Below are 22329 nucleotides of genomic sequence, written 5' to 3'. Positions count from 1 at the left end.
AATAACGACCGTCGACCATGAACCGCGCAGTATCAGCAGTGACGGCAGTGCCGTCTGTAATTCTGTATCGCGTACGGGGTCTTGATATATTTCACATCACTAGTATATAAAAATAACGTTACAAGAGAAATATTGATTGTTGCTGTTGATTTATTTATTCAGTCTAATTTAAATTATGGGAGAAAAAAAGGAACACTTTTTTTACAGACTAATAAATAATGTAACTTATATCCTGGACACGCCAGTCACCTATATCCGAGGTATTATCTAATCGTTGGGGTTATGTTGTTCTTCTCGCAACCTGCTAAGCTACATTTCAAAACATTTCCGAGGAAGATTTTGCTCTATTATATACTGTAGTATATATGTATTACGTATGCCGACATGTGTATTTGAAATATTTTTATTAAAAACAATTTTTAATAAAAGGTATTTTGTATTTCAGCGATGAACATGAAAGTATTATGTATGTTGTATTTAAAATTGATAGGTTGATAGTTTCATATATTTTGTATTTTAAATAATAAGATTAATTATCAATTTTAGTATTTGAAATACAAAGTATTTTCTATCTTTTGTTATTAATAAGAAATATAAAATACAAAACATTTTCATGTATTCCACAGAAAATACAAGATACAATTATCTTATAAACACCGTTTTTCAAATAAAAATGTTTAAAATATATCCTTTACGTGTATTATATATTTCGGGTAAAAGATTTTCCTCGGAAAGGACGTTTTAAAATGTACTCTTAAACAAACATCTTTTGTTGCAGAGAAATTTGTAGAACCGAATCAAAAGAAATATCCATGGTACCATCAACAATACCGTCGTGTGCCAACGATCGACGAGTGTTACACAGACGACGTGGTCTGTATAACAGAGGCAGATTGTCAACTTATGCGCGATAAGTAAATAAAAGTTTTATGAGGTAGTAATAGGAAGCAAACATTTTTCTTAAAATTTTTATATAAATTTCTTGGAATTTTTCAGAATTTCTGAATAACTTTTATCACTTTAGAAAATTTTTTAGATTTTTATGTGCATTGGAACACTTTTCAAAAGTATAAAGAAAGTCTACATCTGTTCTAGAATTCTTTCTATGTGAAATCTGAAATATCTAAGATTTTTATTTTGTAATTTCTGATAAAATCTTATAAAAAATTTGAAAAAGTTTAAGATTTTTTTTAAACATTATAAACTGAGAGATTTTAGGTCATTTTATAATTCATAAAATTCTAAAAAAGATGTAGCTTTTCTTAATATTTCTGAAGTGTTTGAATTCATATAAAAGTTCTGAGAAAATGCCACACAGGGTAATGTCCCCAACGCATTGTTGCTCCTTTTTTCTCGATATTTTTCCATGTTTCTTTTTTAGATCAGTGGAAGATGAAATACTGTTTATTCTAAGAAGTCGTTTTGAACAGTGTGCATTCTATCACGACGAGGACGCACATTTGTGTGCTCCTTTAAGGAAAATTTACGATGACGCGGCTGTTGCTTGGTTCATAAAATGTGAGCATGTGTTTGATAAAAATTACAGATAAATTAAATATAATACAAACAAATTTGAATATATATTGCGGTTCAAATTGTTTCTCATAAGTAAGAAAATTGTGCTCTTTCTCACATTTTATATAACTATTTCTTTTCTACAATTACTTTTAAATTTCAAGAATTTATGTTAATTTTCCTTTTTCTCTGTAGTTGCTCTTAAATTAAAAAAATTGTATTGCCCTTTTTATTTTTATAATTACTTTTAAATTTTGAACTTGAGTCAAATTTTTTCCTTTTAATTTAATCAATGGAATCTTCTAATGTGAAAGAAGAATCTTTATTACCTAGAAGAATTTGGAGATCCTAAAAATATATAGTTTTATAAAAAGTGAAAGACACTCTCTCGCAGAATATTGTGTCAAATCCACCTTAATGTACTGTATAATTGTAAAGGATATAAAGGATGACATTTTTATTCAGCTTTCTCAAATGTGTGCAGATGGTGAAATGGGAGTATCTTTAGGCGCGAAAAACGCATACATGAAACAGAAACATCGTATGATCTGGGAGCGCCGTCACGGACCAGTAGGTACCGGTATGAAAGAAAAACCGAACAAGGCGTAGCAAACTTGAACTGGCATCGTAGCTGACAATTTAATGGTAAAAAAAACACATTCGTACGTTATGGATTTGAATTGCAGATTTGCTTAATATGTACAGATGTGTTGTGATTTAAAGACGGCGAGATAATAAAAATAATTTATCAGAATTTTAATCTCTCTCATTTGTGTGTAATCTCTATAACAATCTTCTGTATCTTATAATGATATATAAAATCACACAGTGTGCACGCATCGACAGCAAATCTCTGAATATTGCATGAATCAATATATCTTTTATTTTTTCAGTGTACAATATATAAAAAGATTATACCTATTGTACATGTATATCAAATTAATTTATGAAATATTCATTTAGACACGATTCTATCGATAATTTATACATTATACAATTTCTTTTGTTTTTTTATTACGATAAAATCATCCTATATAATATATATGAATTTTCATTTATACAGTTTTTCTCCGTTTGACATTATATCTTAATCAGATTTCTCATCCGTTATTTAGAATGCCAAAAATAAATTTAAATACGTATAAAACTTATTAGGCATTTAGAACATATGACAATCTCACATGGTGTACCTTACATGGTGGCACACACTTAATACACGAACGTAAAATACTTCCAACTATTTGAATGAATTAAAAGTTTCCTCCTATGGGACACATACGCACAGAAATTTCTTTTTTTAAAGCAAAAATATAAAATACATAGGATTCATTATTATGCATAAATATACAACACGTAACGAAACCGTTTCTTTTAATAGGAATAAATTATAACAAAATATTTAAAAAAGTCACTACACGAATACTACACGATCTTCATAACTACCATAAATACTTGACGCTCGACTGTCACATTTAATGCTTACTCGCGAATTTTTCAGCGATCCACTGGAGATAGCACGAACGTTACGTATACGTATCTCTCTTAAGCCCGATTTACAATTATGTAAACGTAGTTAGAATTGACCAATTATAATTGAATACGAGAAGAATATCCAACTGTGATTGGAGGATTTTTACAACTACAATCACTTACAACTATATTTATGCAATTGTAGATCAGGCTTTACTCTCACACACACATACATACACACACACACACATACATACACACACACACACACACTCTCCCTCTTTCTCTCATATCTTCAGTTTTTTAAAATAACGTATTACGAGATAAATTGGCAAACTAGTATCGCATAAAAACTTGGAATTCATTGTAGCTATAATCCTACAGTACATACAATCGATCTCTCTATGCTGCAAATTATTACATATCCACATAATATTTCCAATGAGCATGGAGCATACATGATTAAAAATGAGATCACACATTCATTTCTTTCTGTACAATTAAAAAAGACTTGCATTTTTATTATACATCTAATTATGCATTTAAATATATCGGTAGAACATTATAAAAAGTTTTGTATCAGGCAGAGTCATGGGATACCTTTCCATCATTGCTCTTTAAATGAAAAAAAAAAATTGCGCAATGGCCGCTATAGAGATATACTCGGTGCAAACTTTTTTGTCTAGTCTCCTTTTGAATAAAATCACATGATACTTGTCGCCATTTAGTGATTACCGGACGAATTTGTCTGAATGACCTTTGTTAAAATTTCACCTCTCGCGTCGCGTTATTACATCCTTCCGATTCTGCCATACAATAAGCACTAATCTCAAAACATCGAAGTTTTTTTATCGATAAAAATTATTCTCTTTCCTTCGCGTACCGTGAAAATCACGTGGTAACATCATATCATAATTATCCAATTTTACACATCCGTCACATCGCTGTATCGCATAATCACACTCATTCATATGACACATTCGTAAAATTATACATTGAGCATTAAAAAAAACGTATCGATATGGGTGAATAAATTCGTAAGATAATTAACAAGATGAATGACTGAAGGTGCATGGTATAGACAAGAGAATTTCGTTTATCTTGTAATTGGCAACAATTATACGTAATTATCTTTTTTTATAATATGTTATATGAATGTAACTCACATTGTCCCTGGCAATGTGAACGTAGGCAAATCGAAAGAAGCGTTTCTCAACAATAATTTATTTACAAAAGAAAATAGTTCATGTATATATATATATACTTTATGACTGTGGAATCTAGTCTAATGTTCTTCCAATTTCGTTTAACGTATATAAAATAAAAAAAAGGGACGGATATAAAAATTACTTCTCCACGATATGTATTGTTAACTAATCGAAACAATCAAGTAAAAATTGATTGTAAATTTAATACAAACACATGAATAAAGATTAAAATAATATCAAATGAGATAGAAAGTTAATAAAAGAAAATATTAGATGGGACATAAAAAAGGTTTAGATGTAATTGCATATTTCATAAATGTACCGGATTACGCTTCTTGTTTGTGATTTACCGCGAAAAATTTAATTATTGCCATCCCAAGCTCCTTTCTTGATGTAGTATTTACACTATCATCTTGCTTCTTTTTATATCCTATATCACAGTACGAAAAATGCAACATATTTCCTAGCCATCATAATGTCATTCAATATAAACGTCGCTCACACACATTTCTTATTATGATTCCGATTATACAATCATAATTTACTCGATGTATATTTTCATATTCTTTGAAAATAATTCATACTATAATCCTTTCCCTCCAGTTTGCATATACATTTAATCTATATGGATTTGTTGTAAATTTCGAGTATAAATAAAATATAGTACCTACCACATTCATGGAACAGTATAGGTAATTTAAATCCATTTTAATCTGTGGCAATCTGTTGCAAGTCTGAAGTTTCTTGTTGTTTCCATAAAGAAATCAATTAAACACAATCTGGTTTTGATCCTGAGCTTATCACTTTTTTAATATCTCTTCCTCTGCATATTTTCTGCTTATGGCTCGATCGGCTGATTGAATTGGGCCGCCAGACGTCTCTTGCCTTTAACTAGCAAGATAAACATAGTTTTCTGATATTTGAAAGCGAATGAGTATATACACGCACACACACACACATGATTATTTCATAAAACATTAGTTAACACAGAAAAGGATTTTATTTTTCTTTTTTTTTTATTTTTAAATAATGTAGCTACTCACAGAGTTTACTAGAAGTGCTATGACTGTCGCTGCTCTCATCATCGTCGATATTATTATCCTCGCTTTCGGAATTTGTAAGATTGAGATGAGTTCTCGCGTTGATAGCAGTTTTTTTCTGATTATCTGCCAATATCTTCTTCTTTGGTGTTAACGATAGAGAAGGAAGAGGCAATTCCGACGGATGTGGCGCCACGACAGACTTATAGCAAGGAGAAGTAGGATACAAGGGATTAGCAGCAGCTGGCAATAGATTTTTGGTTGGCGATAACAAGTTCGATATACCGTCGCCAGAGAGAATCTGATTCCAACTTGGTAAGATCAATGGAGGAACCTGCAAGGAGACAATAGATTAACAAATCATAAAGAAGAGTAAATAAACAATTTCTTCGCATGTAAACATATCTAATAAAAAGGAGAACGTACCTGTACGTTCGTGGAATGTTCATCTTGCGGATAAGTAAATTTTGTCGGGGACCAGAGCGATGATTTCCAGTGTTCCTCCTTGCATACAATATCCTAAAAGAAAACGATAACTCAGTTTTAATTAGGTATATCGAGATGAATATTAAAGGAAATTTTAATATAATAGCTTTAAAAACAGATGACTTTTATTTAAGAAAAAAATGTTGATATCCAAATAACTTTTTAAGATATGAAGAGGCATTCTTAGATATAAAAAATTTGGTTTCATAAAATTTTCTGTATTACGTATATATTAAACAACTAGGATTGAGGAGCATGTATATGAAATACTTTTATTTAAAATACAGTATTTGCAATAAAAATGTATTTTGTATGTTGTATTTCAGATATATAAAAATAATATGTATTTTGTATTTAAAATCGAAAGATTGAAAGTTTCTTGTATTTTGTAATTTAAATAAGATTGATCAATCATAGTATTTAAAATACAAAATACTTTTATATATTCTCGTGAAATATATGAAATACAAAATATTTTTAAATATTCCGCTGCATACAATACGTGCTCAGCCCTGTGAATAACGTATAATAATAGTTGTAGCATTAAAAAAAAAATTGATTTTTAAATAAAATTTAAAGCAATCAAATCGAAATGACATAATATAGAAGAATAAATTATCTAGCAAACTATCTCTTTAGGAAAATTTTTTATATTTGATATTCTGTGCTATACTATACACTGTACATCATTAGAAGTAGCTAATTATTATACACTATTTAATATATAATAAAAAAATATATAAAATCAAGTTTTTTATATTAAAAGGATGCCTTTTTATAATTCAAAGAAAGTTTAAATATTTAGATATTAAGCTTTCAAAAAATTTATAAGAATCATTTATTTTCAATTACAATGAAATTCCTCTTTAATTTTAAATAATTAAAATAATACCTCGGGTGGTGAGTCGGGTTTGGGTGGCGGTGGTGGGAAATTACATTGCATTATCGGTGTGCGCATCAAGCTATTGAGGAAGCTTTCGCCACCGCTTTCTGGGACCGGCCAGTTAGTTGTGCGTTCCTCTGAACTTGGCAAATTCTTCCAATGCTTATCCTCTGACCACAGAGCTTTATCGTCTTTGGTTTTCCAAGAATTAATGCTTGTCAACTGATCAATCCATTTCTCGTGATCCATCTGATCATCCATTTGGACACGAATGATGCCCACAGAATTTGGAGCATTTACGTGATAGGAAGAATCACTTTCAAATGAATCGTTGCTGGAATCCGTATCGTGATAAGATGACATCGGCTTATATATTGATGGCAAAAGTATACCGGCGGAAGCTTAAAGAATGAAAAATTAAATTAGGAAAATACTGACAAACGCATGAAAGAAGTTATACTTCAACTACTTATTTACCGGCTAATTTTTTATTCAAATAGATGATTGCTTCTTTCTTCCGTGTCTCCTTTATTGTTACAGTACAAGGTAAAGCTTGTAAAAGTGCAGTTATTGTTGGAAAACCATACTGTGCAGGTTTACAAGCTACACCTATGATATTCAAGTATGATGTATCAAACTGTGACAAATTTAATGTGCCACCATAATTCATCATTACGCGATAAAGCTCACAAGCGAAACAATGCAATGGTGTCAGCTCGATGAATTGTTCGCCATTTATCACTGTAAACTATAAGATATATTTGTAAAATACAGTAAACACATACAAAAATACTCTACATTATTCAATTTTAACGACAATACAAATAATAACAATCTCTCCTTTTGTATTAAATTTATACGTACTCGAACAACATTTGCTAGATCTTTCTTAAACTCGTCCAAATTACATGACTTCATGTAATATTGAGAGTATTGTTTTACAAAGTCTTTGACAGGCATTCTATGTTGGGGTTGGTCCATTAACACACGTCGGCATTGAAGGGTTCTTTGCTGCAAGTGCGATTTGTCTACTGTGATGATAGCTGGTCCTGTTGCCAAGTCTATGATCTGCGATAAAAAAAAATCGAAACAGTCAATATTAAAGTATTACTAGTTATTAGACTGATTGTACAATGCTGCGTTACCTGAATGGTATCTCCAAGCTTCTGCATAAGCTGCAACATCGAACTGCAACCGTACGATTCAGGACGTAGCACGTAACCGAAATGATGCAAGAACCTTTGCGCAATACTCGAAATACTTAGGCCGCTTCTGCCACGCATCACTAATTTCGATATTTGTTCGGAGAGAACTTTAAGACCCTCTTTTTCAGTCAAAGATATCTGTCTCTCGCCCCCGTTTACTTCCTCAATTTTGACTACATCCGGAATTGCTTCGAATAATTCGATTAACTTGGTGAATCCGTAATCAGACACGCGACATTGATGACCAAAGTGGTGATGATAGGAAGGTACAAATTTGTTAAATAACATTTTACATTGCGGCGCATGTTGCAGTAATTCGACTACCTATTAAATTACAAGAATTTATTTTAATAGAGTTTAACAATTATTCTATACAGTCTCTACAAAAAGTTTGAAATTGGAAATGTATTAATATTAGATTGATGCAAAAAAATATTTGGCTAGAAAACTATAAACAAACAGACAGTATAATTATGGTTTCAAAAATTCGTAGCCAAGATGACAGTCTTGAAAATGAAAAAGGTTGGGGATGACTTGCAAGTGGCATTGACTTTGAACAATTGACCAATGACCTTGAAGACAATTATTGAAGCGGATTATCTATTAAACCTCTCTATTTATCTATTAAAAATCACTCAAGAGATTGCACAGGAATTAATCAATTAACGGTTTTTGATCAATCAATATTGTTTTTCATTTTCATTAAATCAGAAAAATAAAAAATTGATATTGTTTTTGCATCAATCTAATATTTATATTTTCTATATAAAAATGAATACTAAAGTATATAATGAAATAACTGTTATGTGAATATAACATCATATATTTATCATATATTTATTTAACAATATATTTTTATAATTTATTTATTGCATTAATTATTTTTTATTTTTAAAAATAATGATAAAAATTTCAATATTTTTTGTACAAGTACCTTAAAAGTTTAAATACTCATGATTTATGCAAAGTTTTTATGAATCATACCTTAATCGTTCTGAAAATAATCTATAAACCACAATAAAATTGTACATAAATAATTTTGATTATTTAAAGTACTTATACAAAAAAATTAAATTTTTATTTTTTTTAAATAAAAGTACTATAATAATAAACTACTATAATATTTTTATAAATTAATAACTATTGCGAAAATTGTAAAATGGTAGAGGACTTTTCTTCTCAGTTTAGTCCATTCTACTCCTATGCGACAAAATTTTTCATTACTTCTCAAACACCCTATATAATTTTAGTACTTATTTTTTACATAGAAAGTATAAATATTAATATTTCCAATTTCAAACTTTTTGCAGAAACTATACAGTTAATATATCTTTAATTCATAAGTTTTCTTAAAACGCAATTCATGAATTACGTACCTCTTTAGCGAACAATTTCGTTCGTTCCATTTCTTCAGCAGTCTGTTCGCGTTTGGGAATGGCTATCATCTTATCATTACCCTCCATAGGAGTTACGACAACCGTGTTCTCGGACACTTCATTAAGAATATCTTCGATATCGCATACACCGTAATCCACGATGTCCCATGGTTTTGCTAAATAAAAAAACATTCTTACGTATTACTGTAATCACCTACCTATCTTTAAAAAATAAATGTTACGACGTTGTACCTATCACTCGTTGATAAACGCTTGAAAATTCCGAAAGTGCCACTTGTTTGCTTGCTTTCGATTTCAGTACTCGAAGTAAATCCGAGGTGAATCGGCGTACTTGAGCACGATGCGACAACGTAACCACGCGCTTATTGCCCTCTCCCATTACCTGAAAGAATACACGACGTTTCATAAATTTTTCTGATTTAACATAAATTCACAGCCACTTAATTTATGTAGATTAAATTTACTTGGACAGTGTGTGTAAGTGCTTCTAGCAGATCTATTAATTTAGTAAATCCATAATCGGCGACTCTGCACTGTCGCCCGAAGTGATGGTGATATGCCGGTATAAATCGATTAAACGGCAATTGGCAGTGCTTCGCGGTTTTCAGAAGATCGACTAATTCGCGACTAAAAAGAGCTAGCTGATTCGCGAGTGGTGGACTCACGCATTTGGTTTCTGAAAGGAATACATGTTGTGATTCTTGTAATAAACTGTCACCAACTTTGATCAACGCACATTTTGTATTATTAACCAATTCTTATAGAAATTATATACGTGTGTGCGTGTGCGTATGTGTGTGTTATAAAATAGTAAATTATCATAACAGTTAATTTTAAAAATTATAATAATTATATACATTAAAATGTATTATATTTGATTGCATTATTATAATTATTATGAAATAATTACCATCGTGATTATTTTCATGATCCTTCTTCCCTATCCACACAATGTACTTCACACTGCCAATATCTTGTCTTAATTCGACACATGACAAGCATGATACCAAATGCTCTAAAGGTACACCTTTCTCTACAATTTCTAACTGCTCTTTAAATTCGGCCTCATAACAGTTTGGTAGACTAAAATTATTTAATAGATGGCAATACATATTTTAAATTAATATCATAACTCTTTCGCACTATAAAGTTTAACATAAATAATAAAACCATACCTTGGTAAGGGTAGAATGCCATTGTGTGACGCTAGTAATTGTTGTAAACGAGACTCGAGAAGTTTTAAAGAGATCTTTACGTTAGGTAAAGATGCCATTTCTTGTTCCGCCCAGCCTTTGTCCGATAATGGTTTCGAGGTATGCATTGTGCAATATGGTAACTTAACTTGTCCATCCTGCAAATGTTATTCAATATCTTTCATATATATCAAATGTGTAATTTTTTATTTACAAAGAAGAGTAGTATATCAATTCAGAATGAATCGCTTTATAATATGATCAAAGCTTCTCAACAGTAAGAAGAACTATAATGTAGTTCTACCGTCACCGGAAAAGCTCAGACTCGGCTTCTTATTCATCATTTAGCTAATTTAGCGAATACTACAAACCACACAGAGTACAATCGCGCACCTGTATCGTATTACTAAAGCACGGCGACGGTGTGTTTCTATGATCCGGATTGAGCGAGACCATTCTGCCACTCGGATCTTCAGTGATTATGCATACATCTCTCATCTTGTAAAGTTCCGACACGCTTATAGAAATCATAAATCGGCTCTCGTACATCTCGCGGAATTTGAATAACGGTAGTTTGTGTCCCGGGACCTCTTGCAAGAGCAATACGATTTGTGCTCGGATAAGTTGCAAATTTGGTCCACCGATATGAGCATAAGATATCAAAATGCGTTTGTAGCCTATTTTACGACGATGTAATTGTGAGATCGCATATTGTGCATCCGATAATGAAGGTACTTTCACGCTAGCGGCGTAATTACCGTCTGATTGTGTAAATAAAGAAATATGACAGCTCTAAAATAGAAAAAAAAAAAACGTATCTCTACAATATAAATTGACCGCACATAAATTATAACTCTTTCAATAAATAAATGGTCACGTACCGAGACGTGTTCCATGAACACAGATGAAAGAATTCGCTTCATGTCTTTCATATCGATGTTTTGATCTAAATTTGTTACTTGCAATTCGATGGGTATATTAGTACCATTATTAGTGTTATGTCCGACGCGATTGTTTATAGGATTAAAAAATTTCTAAAGAAAAAAAGATTAAGAGATAATAGATTGAGAATGAATTAACACACAACAATCGAAAAAAAAAACCCTAAAAGGTTAAATTGGATCTTTAAAATGCTTAAAAAATATTTCGTGTGTAAATTTATATATTATATATAATAATCTTACAAACGAGCTAAATTTAATTTTCAGTCTTGAAACGCAATCCTAACAGAACAAGAGCAATAATATTACAAACTAAATTAACCAACAATTTAATAATATTGATACTCATAGGTGTTTAGGAACTTTATTTTCACTTTGTTGTGTATTCTCAAATAATACTAATTTGAATACTAAATTAAATCAATATGTCATAACAGTATATGCAAAAAAATACCTCTACTTCTTCGTTTTCTGCATCACTCAGATGCGACCGTGCAGTTTGATTATGTTGTCCTGTTCCTTGCAATATATTATTTTCATAAGGTGATGGCGTTTTATTATTTCGTGTAGAAATCTGCTGCTGCTGATTCTAAACAAAAAAAGAAACATTTTTCTAGAGTATTTACTGAAATCTTGTAAAAAAATTCTCTGAAAATTTTCAGTATTTTAAAAGTATTTTGGAGATATTTTTATTCAAAATTTAAGATAGGATTAGAAAAATTCTTAATGCAATTTTGAAATAAAATGGAGTGCAAGCGATGCAAACTAGATATTAAAAATTTATAGAAAATAAGAATTCCAATATTATATCTATCATTTTCTACAATTAAAGCCGTGAAATCTATAACAAAGCATAAAAAAAATAACTTGTTATACTAAAACATAGCATCAGTGAACTACCTTATTCTGCTGAGTATTGTCTTCTACTGTCACTCTAAGTTTTTTTTAAACTCGCAAAACATAAGAATGTATGTGAATATCATAGAATGGATGTGCATATCATATTTATTATTAATTGTTAATATTTTTCGTTATCAAGAAAAAATAGTTAAAAAAATTATCTTTACAGAAAGAGATAAAATTAAAATTTAAGTAAAATTCCAAAAATGTCTTTAAATCTCGATAAAATTCTATACACAAATTCTGAAATTTTTAAAAGAAAAGAAAATCTAAAACTTTTGGTCTTCTCTCTATACACAAATTCTGAAATTAAAAAAAAAAGAAAATCTCTTGAAACTTCCAGGTTTTTCCAGGTAATAACCACTCTATTATTTTTTCGTTCCTACAAATATGTTTAGATGAATAATAATATAATTGTGTTTATACCTGACTGTGCCATGAACTCTTTTCTCTAGTTGGCGCATCGTACAGTGGGGAAGGGCTACGTCGTTTGTATAAATTTGATTGCACTGTTCAATAATACACGATATTAATTGTCAGACGCGATGTAATCAAAGTAGCATAGTATAGAATTAATTTCAAATTATTACCATTATAACCAAGTGGAACAGCTAATGAATTATATGGTTGTCGTCCTCCAATCCATTCAGAAGCATGAAGAAATGTACTATGTGTACCTCTAATGCGTCTAAGTCCTTCAGGTGTGCGAGAAGCTGTGGTAACAGCAACATTATTGTCCCGAACCTGCGGGACGTGAGTCCGTTTATTTAATATCTTTGACTTCTCTGCCTTAAATCAAATTAAGTAATTGTTTAGAACATTATAAAAGTAACATTATAGTAAAAAAAATGAATTAACTATAGCAGATTACTAATAAGGATGATAAAGAAAATATATAGAAATCTAGAGACATATAGATAGATTTAAATAGTTCCTAAACACACGAAACTAACTTTATATTGTGGTTCCCATATAGGGCCATATTGTTGAGGTCCCGCCAATGGCCATATTATATTTGGTGATTGTACCCTAGTAAGGTCATTGTATGCCCTATTAAAAGATACCTCATTGCTATTGAGATATGATCTCTCAAAAAATATTGGAGGTTGTATCAGCCTGTGAAATATATAAAATAAAGATATTAAATATAAATTTCCACTACAATTTTGTAACAAATATAAAATTCGTTTAATATCTCGTATCAGATAAGATCAAATTACAAACTCATAGCCCGAATCAGCAAGGATAAAAATCTACTTGCGACTCTAAGGCTCTTTCTCGGATTATCCATCATTAAAGAGAAACGACATAATAACAATTCGCTAAATAAAAAATTTAAACACAAATTTCACAAAAACTAACCCCGATGGTGGACCATTGATGGGTGCGCAATGAGGATTAAAAGCGGGATAGCCACCCACTACGGAGGACGAGGACTGAAAATGTGGAAATTGAAGGGTTCTTTGCCCTAGCACAGAGGCACTCGCAGCATACATTTGTTTAGAGCTATTTTGCTTAGAGTCAGCAACAATTTCCGAATCACTAACTGCCCTACTCCTAGTAATGATACTTCCTGAAAGAATATTATCAATTAATAAGCTTAGCAATATATCAAATCCTTCGTACTTTGTTAAAATTTTACCAACATAAACATACCTAGATTTTTAACAATTACGTTTCCTTTCTCCTTCCCAAGATATTTTACTGATATTTTCGATCCAAGAACAAGTTCTCCTTCCATACGTTTCTGAGCCCTACCAAAGATAAAAAAAAAGAAAAAACAAATTCAGATTGTTATTGTATAGTCCGTTAACAAGTAATTTCACTTATAAATGACCTTCTTGATCATGAGAATGTACAAATACCTTAACATCGATCGATTACAATAGTAATTAATAATAAATAATAATACAAAATTTTATTAAATAGAAATGCACGTAAAAAATAAATTGTATTGCGTATAAAATATTCTTCGATATTAAACAACATAAACTTCTTTGACAATGGTGATACAGCAGACATTATAACTTACCACAAATAGAAGTAAAATCATTACTCAACATTTTGCGGTATTGAACATTTAAGTAAAAAAAACAATAAATACTAAATAATAAAATGTATATTACTCTGTATAAATACTTCACTATAATAAATACTATTATATGTTAATGAATATATAAGTAATATGAATCTAACAGTTAAATTTATTATATGATGTTCTTTGATACCACTATGTTCGTTACTGTCTGTTATTTCGAATCTTCCCTATTTATGTTTTCATCCCTGCTACATCTAATATAACAAAGGAGACATACAAGATCGTCTTTCCTTATTTTTTTTTTTTAAACACATACTGATCCAATAGTAGAACAGAGAATGTGAAAGGTTGATTTGCACGACATATAAGCGGGATATTTAAATCGAAGTTATAATATACGAATAGGCTAACAAGGGAACAAAGAATATTTTCAATAGTAACTTCCTGATTAATATCAGAAGTTTTAGGGAATTCTAATTTACTTAGACTTAATTAATATCTTCTTCATCTATCAAATTTAATAATATTTAATTGAACTATTTTTAAAATATATAGAACATGAACATAAAAGATACATATTTTATATTATTTCATACATATTTTATATAAAACTAATTTAAGAAAAAAAGCTTAATTATTTTATATATTTAACATAATGTTTATTTCAATATATCTGTCGTAATCAAAATTCATAAAATATATACCTGTCTGCAGAACTGTGTGACGTAAAACGTAGAATGGCAGTATTTGACTGAACATCTACCACACGACCACCGCAATTTTCAGATAATTGCTTAAGACGACGCTTAATGATATTAACATCCGTTTCATTGGGAAGGTTACTAATTAGAAGGTCATAGGATTCATTACCCTGAAAGTGTTAAATTATATTTGTAGGTAAATTAGGAATATACACAGTTATACACAAAAGACAAATTATATGACAGTAAATTTTAACATTACATACTATGTCCATGAAAGTGATGAATTTGTGTTTTGAAAAATTACTGGTCAACTCCATAAAATAGCTACTTATTGTACATTGATAAACATAAAAATTTTAATGCACGTTTCATAAAACTGGAAGACTTAATGTGTCCTCAGAGTCGTCGAATCATCGAGATACATCTTGATTGTATAAATCACGCATTCGTTACAATAATGATACAAATCTTATTTTCCGGAAAATAAGTTTGAATGTTTTAAATTACTAAAAATTTTTTTGGAATATTAATTTTATTATAAATTCAAAAATAAAATAAAAATCTATATGAATCGACACAAAAAAATCGTGTAACAAGTATATTACAATAGTAAAATAAAAGAATAGACGTTTCGACTTTAGAATTAACACAATTAATAAAATAAGTAATTTGAAACATTATCAAAACAAGAAAACATCGTAAATCTGATAACGTGTTGTAAAAAAGTTATAAAACGTACATCTTTATACACATATATATATATATATATATATATGTAGTATTTAAAAGAATATTTTTACTTTTTGACTTACTTTTTTTACTGCTTGACTTTAAGCCTATTCTACAATGCGTAAACGTAGTCGTAAGTGGTTGCAAGTGATCGATCACAGTAAAATATTCTCTTCATAATCGACTGTAAATGGTCAATTCTTACAACTACGCTTACGCAATTGTAGAATGGGCTTCAGATTAATTACGTTTTTTCGGTGTTATGAAAACAATGTTCCGAATTGACCAATTTTTGTTTCTATTGGTCTTCTTACTATAAAACGAAAAATTTTGTTAATTATATCAATTCTATACTGAAAGATACCCAAATCGAAAATTGAAATGTCAGTCCTTTTATCTTACTAATATACTTAGTCACACAATTATCATATATCACATCATACTGACTATTACTTTTAAATTTATAATTTATTTCTTAGGAGATTTCTCTCTTTTATACATTATTGTATTAATCTAAAAAAAATTTTGTAACGTTTGTAAAGAATTGCAGAGGAATAAAAATATGTTCTTCCACAAAGTATATATTTTTTCTTATTTTCTCTTCTTTTTCTGTAATTAACTAAAAATTTGTAGTTTTTCAGTTACATCTTGTTGTAGTACATAAAGCGATATAGATTATTAAAAATGAGTCTAAATTGTATTTGTTAGGATGTACGAAGTATGCTACATACAAATACACACAATACAAGACAAAGTATCGGAAATAAAAAATGAGAAAAAGTATACTATGTATACTCTATAAATATTGTTTATTAAATAAATACATATAAGAGTGTAGCATAATTTATAATATTAGCAGCTTAGAATGAAAATTCCCTTGTCAATATTACAGTCATCACATACCAGTCTTCATACCTTTGGTGGAGGTCTGGACGGCAATGGTTCCGTGAGCTCCATAAAGTCATAATGTTCATTAGCGCATAATATTAACGCTTCTGAGGTATTCTTTTTATGTAGCAGTATCACATGAATCCTCTTCCTATGACGTAAATCACTGAGATCAGCGGCAAAATTAATATCGCCAGATATTAGGATTATGGCTGCTGGGCTACCGTGTATGTCGGCAAACCTTCTGATAGCCTGTTTAAGCTTTTCGTCTGCAGCATTTTTACATGTAGCAGCTACATGTATTAAATTAACCTAACAAATGCAGAATAAGTTATTTGGTAAGGAGCGTTAGGTATCGGAGTTAGCCAAAATTAAGCTATGAAATTTGTTTTACCTGAGCATCATTTAGTTCCTGAATGATTTGGCTATTCTCTTTCTGAACATCACAAACCACTATGAATTCTGCTTCTCTATAGCCATCAAAAAATTTATTTCTAATTAATTGTGTAACTCCTATGGCGGATCTACCTTTAGGAACCTGCAATACAATTTCACAACAAATATTATTCCACTAAAATTCATGGATTGTTAAAATATTAAGTCTATTCTTTGTTACTACACTGAAACTTTCTACCCCCAAACTCCAAATATGCAGGATGTCTGATAAATATAACATAATAACATTTAAAAATTGATTCTTAAGATCATCTCAAAATGCAAATACTAAAATGTCTCGAGACTGTATTCTTTTTTAATTATAAGCATTTGAAGTTAGCAACTTATGTCATAAAGTTTGTATGCTTAGATGCGATTGGATTTTCTGTATCCAGATTTGTCATACCCATCATCTTTTTTTTCTGGATATATAAAAGGTCAGTGAATATCATATTTTATATAGCATCTAGGGCAGAAGTTCAAAAAAATTTTCCAAAAGATGTCTCAAATAATTACTGCTCATGAAAAACTTTCCAACAAGACACAGATGACACAATATGATATAGTGAATTGTTACATCTTTGTTGTTCACCAATATTGAACAAGAATGATGTGATCACTGTATTGTAGTGTTGCTTTGAAAAGTAACCTATTGAAAAGCTCCTAGGCTGCGTTCAGGAACATTATTACCCAAGTGCTCCCGTGTATCGTCTTATCCTTATTTAACATGGACCCCTTTTACACCGAGTACTTGATATGCGTACTAATAATTTTCTATTAAATAATCTTAATTTCAGCAATGTACTTATTTAAAGAATAATGTATTAAATTAGTAAAATATGCATCAAAATAATTAATTAAATACACATATCATGTATATGTTTATACATAATGCTGAAACTAAGATAATTCAATAGAAAGTTACTGGTTAGTACTCGTATCAATTGCATGATGTAAACTAGACCATGGTTGGACACCAAGGATAAAATGATATACAGGAGCACTCGGGTGGTTTTTGAACGCAGCCCTATATATTCAGTCACCTTTAGAAAATCTCCCTAGATATCCGTGGACGCCCAAAAAGAGGACAAGAAAAAAGAACGTCCAGAAAAAAGAGAATGGATGGCAATCCTACTTGTGTCATATCTAAATGTGCAAACTTTAGGCAGTATGATTCAATAATTTTAATGCACATAATTTAAAAATAATTGTAGTTGTGACATGACTTTGATATTAGATTTGTTGTCTCAAAATGATGTTAGGAATCAACTCTTAAACGTTATTACAAGTCTTTACAAGACATCCTCTGTACATCTATATAAATCTGTTCTTTTTGGCTGAATTTCTTACGTAGTACATCTTTTCCTTTTCTCTTCTAAAACTGGGTCCACAACCTTGCTTTAAGAAACCCTAAGCCATAAAGCCTTAAGAAATTGACCAATCATAGTTGAATGCGAGAAAAATAATCGACTGTGATTGGTCAATTTCTTACGGCTTCTTAAAGCAAGGTTGTGGACTCAGCCTAAAGTGAAAAGAAAGGAAAAAAGGTAAACTGTGTAAGAAACTCAGCAAAAAAAACGAATTATTTATCATTTTCCAAATATAATAAGTGTATGGTACATTAGAAGATCATTTTTAGCTGAACTTCTTCAATTCATTTATTCTCTTTTTTTCCAGGCGGAAAGAGGTAAGATAAATCGTGTAAAATGTTTAGATAAGAGATATAGATAAAAGAACAGAAGACCACAGTTCAACCACAGACCTATTATCTGGGTGATAAAACAAGATAAACTTTTTTGCTCAAAGAAGAGATTATATCAAACTCAACCTGACAATTCTCGATGTCCCAAAATACGCCAATGGGTGGAAGATGATTCGATGTACTCGACATCTTAGCTGGGCTATCATAACACAAAAGAGAGCAGTCATGTCTGCAATGACTGAACGATAAAGAACCAAATGCCTTAGAGTCTATATTAGAACCACTATTGTTATCTAATCTAATGTCGCACAGCGGACTCTTGGATTCCGGAGAAAAGAACTTTGGCGAAGACAACAGTTGTATCAGTTTTTCATTAAGGCCCTCGATCTCATCATTATCTTCCGTACAAGATGTACGGTAATCAGAAGAGTTCTCGTCAGCCATGTGTTTCAGAAGTTCTCTGATGGGTTTTCAATGTATAGGCTGAAATTAAATAAACAAGATTAAACAAATATATGATAAAATCATATAGTATAAATGAGCAAAAACATTTTTATTTCATTTTTTGTATTTGGTCAAAGTAAATACTTATACTTAATATTTTATTTAAATTTTTGCAATTTTTAGTTCACACAAAATTGTATAACATTTTACATTGATAAAATTATGGGACCTGTCTTTAATTTTTTAACGAAACGCATTGTACGTCATACAAAAATCGCGTAAATAACTCAAATGTATATTTAATTACATTTTTACAAAAGATATATAATTGTAAAAAATACGGAGAAAGAAAGAGAAATTCATCGCGAGAATGTATCCCTCTGACAGCAAAAACACATTCTCAGCGAGTTTTCTTTCGCATTTATATCGCTACGCACAAATACACGTCGCCGAGTTTTCAACTTAATTAAATGCACGCGAGGGAGCATTTGGCGCGTTACCTGTGAAATTCAGCCATCGTTCCACCATCACTTCCTATGCAGCATCAGGCAAAAACGCGGCAACCGGCACAACAAAACACCAAACAGGTAAAATATTACGAAAGAAAATCATGGATGAGCACATAATTCGAAAAATTTCATGTCTGAACTCGTCCATCAAAGTCAAGCTTCAATCCGTAAAATGTGCGTTTCTTGCAGTTTCTTGTATAATTTTTCCTCTATTTTACCTTGTGTTCAATCACTATCACTATCTTTCTCTTTCTCTCCCCTTAATTCATCTCTGCATAGCAAGCGAAATCTGAGAGCGATCATCTCGGCTTTTTTTTTTATATAATGTATACTAGCGTTTATTTTTGTGATATGGGAACTAGATACCCATTCTGCGTGGCGAAACTGTCGATAAAATTATAGCGTCAAACAAGGATGTGATGCGTGTCTGTACTAACAGAGAGAAGTCTGCGAAGACTCGAACCAAAAAATCGTGGACAATTACCGACACGATCGTAGACATTAGCTACATAGTTCAATGTCAACGTTTTGTGGACATAAGGGGCGCTTCAAAATAAAGTAATGCCTGGTTTATGCTTCGGTCTTAAGGACTTAATCCTAAAATTCAGCCAATAGAGTTCAAATTTCGGTTAGAACTGGCAGCTTTATTGGTTGAATTTTAGGATCTTGGGATTAAGACCTGAAACATAAACCAGGCATAACAGCCTTTGACATAACCATGGATAGAGACCTAGAAAATCATGGACATAGAAATATAGGGACAGAGCATAACGTTGCGGGGAGGAAGCCACTGCGGGACGGTGCGACGAGGTAATACATGCCTAAGTCTGATTGGCTGTTATTGTACGCATGCGCAAGTGACAAGTATAATATAATTGTGCATGCAACTCTAACCTCTAACTGGATTCAAGTCTCAGCACCGGTGAAGTCCTGACATTAGGTGCATCCAAAAGCACGACCGTTCACTAAGCGCTCAATGAGCTTTTTTATCTGATTGGCATATTCTATTAGATCTAAATATATAAACCAAACAGGTACAAGAGATACTTAATATTTTATTTAAATTTTTGCAATTTTTAGTTCACACAAAATTGTATAACATTTTACATTGATAAAATTATGGGACCTGTCTTTAATTTTTTAACGAAACGCATTGTACGTCATACAAAAATCGCGTAAATAACTCAAATGTATATTTAATTACATTTTTACAAAAGATATATAATTGTAAAAAATACGGAGAAAGAAAGAGAAATTCATCGCGAGAATGTATCCCTCTGACAGCAAAAACACATTCTCAGCGAGTTTTCTTTCGCATTTATATCGCTACGCACAAATACACGTCGCCGAGTTTTCAACTTAATTAAATGCTTTTTGGCTGTTATTGTACGCATGCGCAAGTGACAAGTATAATATAATTGTGCATGCAACTCTAACCTCTAACTGGATTCAAGTCTCAGCACCGGTGAAGTCCTGACATTAGGTGCATCCAAAAGCACGACCGTTCACTAAGCGCTCAATGAGCTTTTTTATCTGATTGGCATATTGTACGCATGCGCAAGTGACAAGTGTGATATATGTGCATGCAACTCTAACCTCTAACTGGGTTCAAGTCTCAGCACCGGTGAAGTCCTGACATTTTTTCTCGGCTTAGCTCTCACATAATATCTTGAAATTAAAATGGTGCAATGTTGTGTACCGAATTGTAGAAATAGATCCGACATTCAAAATTGGAAATGGACAAGCAGTGTGAACAAAAATCGTAAAATTACATTGTAATTTATGTATTTATGTATTTTTTTTATTATACTCTGTTCCATGGTGTAAGGAAACAAGGTGACCAAGTCCCGTGGCAAATAGCGCCAGCCAATCAACGCCTCACTTTGGTCACTGAAATTGAAGATGGCAGCGAGCGCGATTTTTTTCAGTGTAGCTGTCAAATTGCCGCGAATCCGGATTAGTAGGAAATATTAATTATTTACATTAGCCATTGGTTGATAAGCTGTTAATAGCATTTTATCGTTATTGTTATTGTTTTGTGGTTATTGTTAATTATTGTTAATTGTTCTGTTTTTATTGAAAATTTGATAAGTGCTCTTGGAGAAGTTGGTTAGTAAAAATTATTGCACATGTATTAATTGTATTATATGTTTTACAAATTCATAATATATGTATGAAAGATGAAATACACGCTAAAATTATTATTATTATTATTATTATTATGATAATAATATGAAATTTCGAAAGTCTGATTTTAAGGTTAACTTATAGCGAAAATTGACAAAGTTATCTGTTACGCAATGGCATATATACATTTTGAATTGAAGAATTACATTTATTTATAATATAAATTATTGAATAAAAGCAAAAAAAATATTATGTGTGCTCATAAAAAGAATATGCTTGAAAAACGCGTACTTGAATAAAATGAAAGAAGCCTTCGGTTAAATGGCAAAATGTTATTGTTCGTAGTGATTTTTTCTTAATTTATTAAACACGTTCCGTATATGATTATATTTATTTCTTCTAATTCATGTATGTGTTTGAAGAGTAGAAGAAATAGATATATATTTATAAGGATCACACCGACCCTATTAATAGTCGCATTAGCTGTACAGTTGGGCACTTTAGTCGGGTGGTAA

At 30.9% G+C, this 22329-nt stretch overlaps 2 protein-coding genes across 3 annotated transcripts; one reads left to right on the top strand and one right to left on the bottom strand.

Moving 5' to 3' along the window:
• The first annotated feature begins 160 nt into the window (after nt 1-160).
• Nucleotides 161-5471, top strand: ND-PDSW (NADH dehydrogenase (ubiquinone) PDSW subunit). Of its 2 annotated transcripts, XM_018542630.1 has the most exons (5): nt 161-260; nt 779-914; nt 1382-1518; nt 2000-2160; nt 5394-5471. In XM_018542630.1, the coding sequence occupies exons 1-4, from the start codon at nt 176-178 to the stop codon at nt 2122-2124; spliced, it is 483 nt and encodes a 160-aa protein (XP_018398132.1). In that variant the 5' UTR covers nt 161-175; the 3' UTR covers nt 2125-2160; nt 5394-5471. The 2 variants fall into 2 exon arrangements, with proteins under 2 accessions (XP_018398132.1, XP_018398131.1); XM_018542629.1 differs by lacking the exon at nt 5394-5471 and having other exon boundaries at nt 2000-2263.
• Nucleotides 4886-19749, bottom strand: Marf1 (meiosis regulator and mRNA stability factor 1-like protein). Its single transcript, XM_018542628.1, has 25 exons — nt 19679-19749; nt 18861-19217; nt 16992-17135; nt 16625-16909; nt 14981-15147; nt 13895-13992; nt 13601-13811; nt 13192-13354; nt 12829-13027; nt 12665-12747; nt 11793-11927; nt 11279-11431; nt 10791-11189; nt 10380-10555; nt 10115-10287; nt 9669-9880; nt 9436-9586; nt 9184-9359; nt 7748-8131; nt 7467-7670; nt 7080-7350; nt 6612-7003; nt 5660-5752; nt 5237-5567; nt 4886-5084 (listed from the first exon to the last, which is right to left on the bottom strand). Exons 2-25 carry the CDS (start codon nt 19176-19178, stop codon nt 5032-5034), a joined length of 4971 nt encoding a protein of 1656 aa, XP_018398130.1. The 5' UTR covers nt 19179-19217; nt 19679-19749; the 3' UTR covers nt 4886-5031.
• Nucleotides 19750-22329: the final 2580 nt, after the last annotated feature.

The sequence above is a fragment of the Cyphomyrmex costatus genome, unplaced genomic scaffold (assembly GCF_001594065.2).
Source record: "Cyphomyrmex costatus isolate MS0001 unplaced genomic scaffold, Ccosl1.0 scaffold340, whole genome shotgun sequence".
NCBI lineage: Eukaryota > Metazoa > Arthropoda > Insecta > Hymenoptera > Formicidae > Cyphomyrmex > Cyphomyrmex costatus.
The sequence above is the reverse complement of the archived record's forward strand: the minus strand, read 5'-3'. Positions and strand labels throughout refer to the sequence as shown.

Excerpts from the sequence above, each read along its gene's own strand:
- ND-PDSW (XM_018542630.1), top strand. The coding sequence starts at position 176 with ATGGGAGAAAAAAAGGAACACTTTTTTTACAGACTAATAAATAATGTA. Across the intron at positions 261-778 it reads GCCAGTCACCTATATCCGAG|AGAAATTTGTAGAACCGAAT; the intron begins GTATTATCTAAT and ends CTTTTGTTGCAG. Across the intron at positions 1,519-1,999 it reads TGTTGCTTGGTTCATAAAAT|ATGGTGAAATGGGAGTATCT; the intron begins GTGAGCATGTGT and ends AAATGTGTGCAG.
- Marf1 (XM_018542628.1), bottom strand. The coding sequence starts at position 19,178 with ATGGCTGACGAGAACTCTTCTGATTACCGTACATCTTGTACGGAAGAT. Across the intron at positions 16,910-16,991 it reads AGGAACTAAATGATGCTCAG|GTTAATTTAATACATGTAGC; the intron begins GTAAAACAAATT and ends TGCATTTGTTAG. Across the intron at positions 5,753-6,611 it reads AACCCGACTCACCACCCGAG|GATATTGTATGCAAGGAGGA; the intron begins GTATTATTTTAA and ends GTTTTCTTTTAG.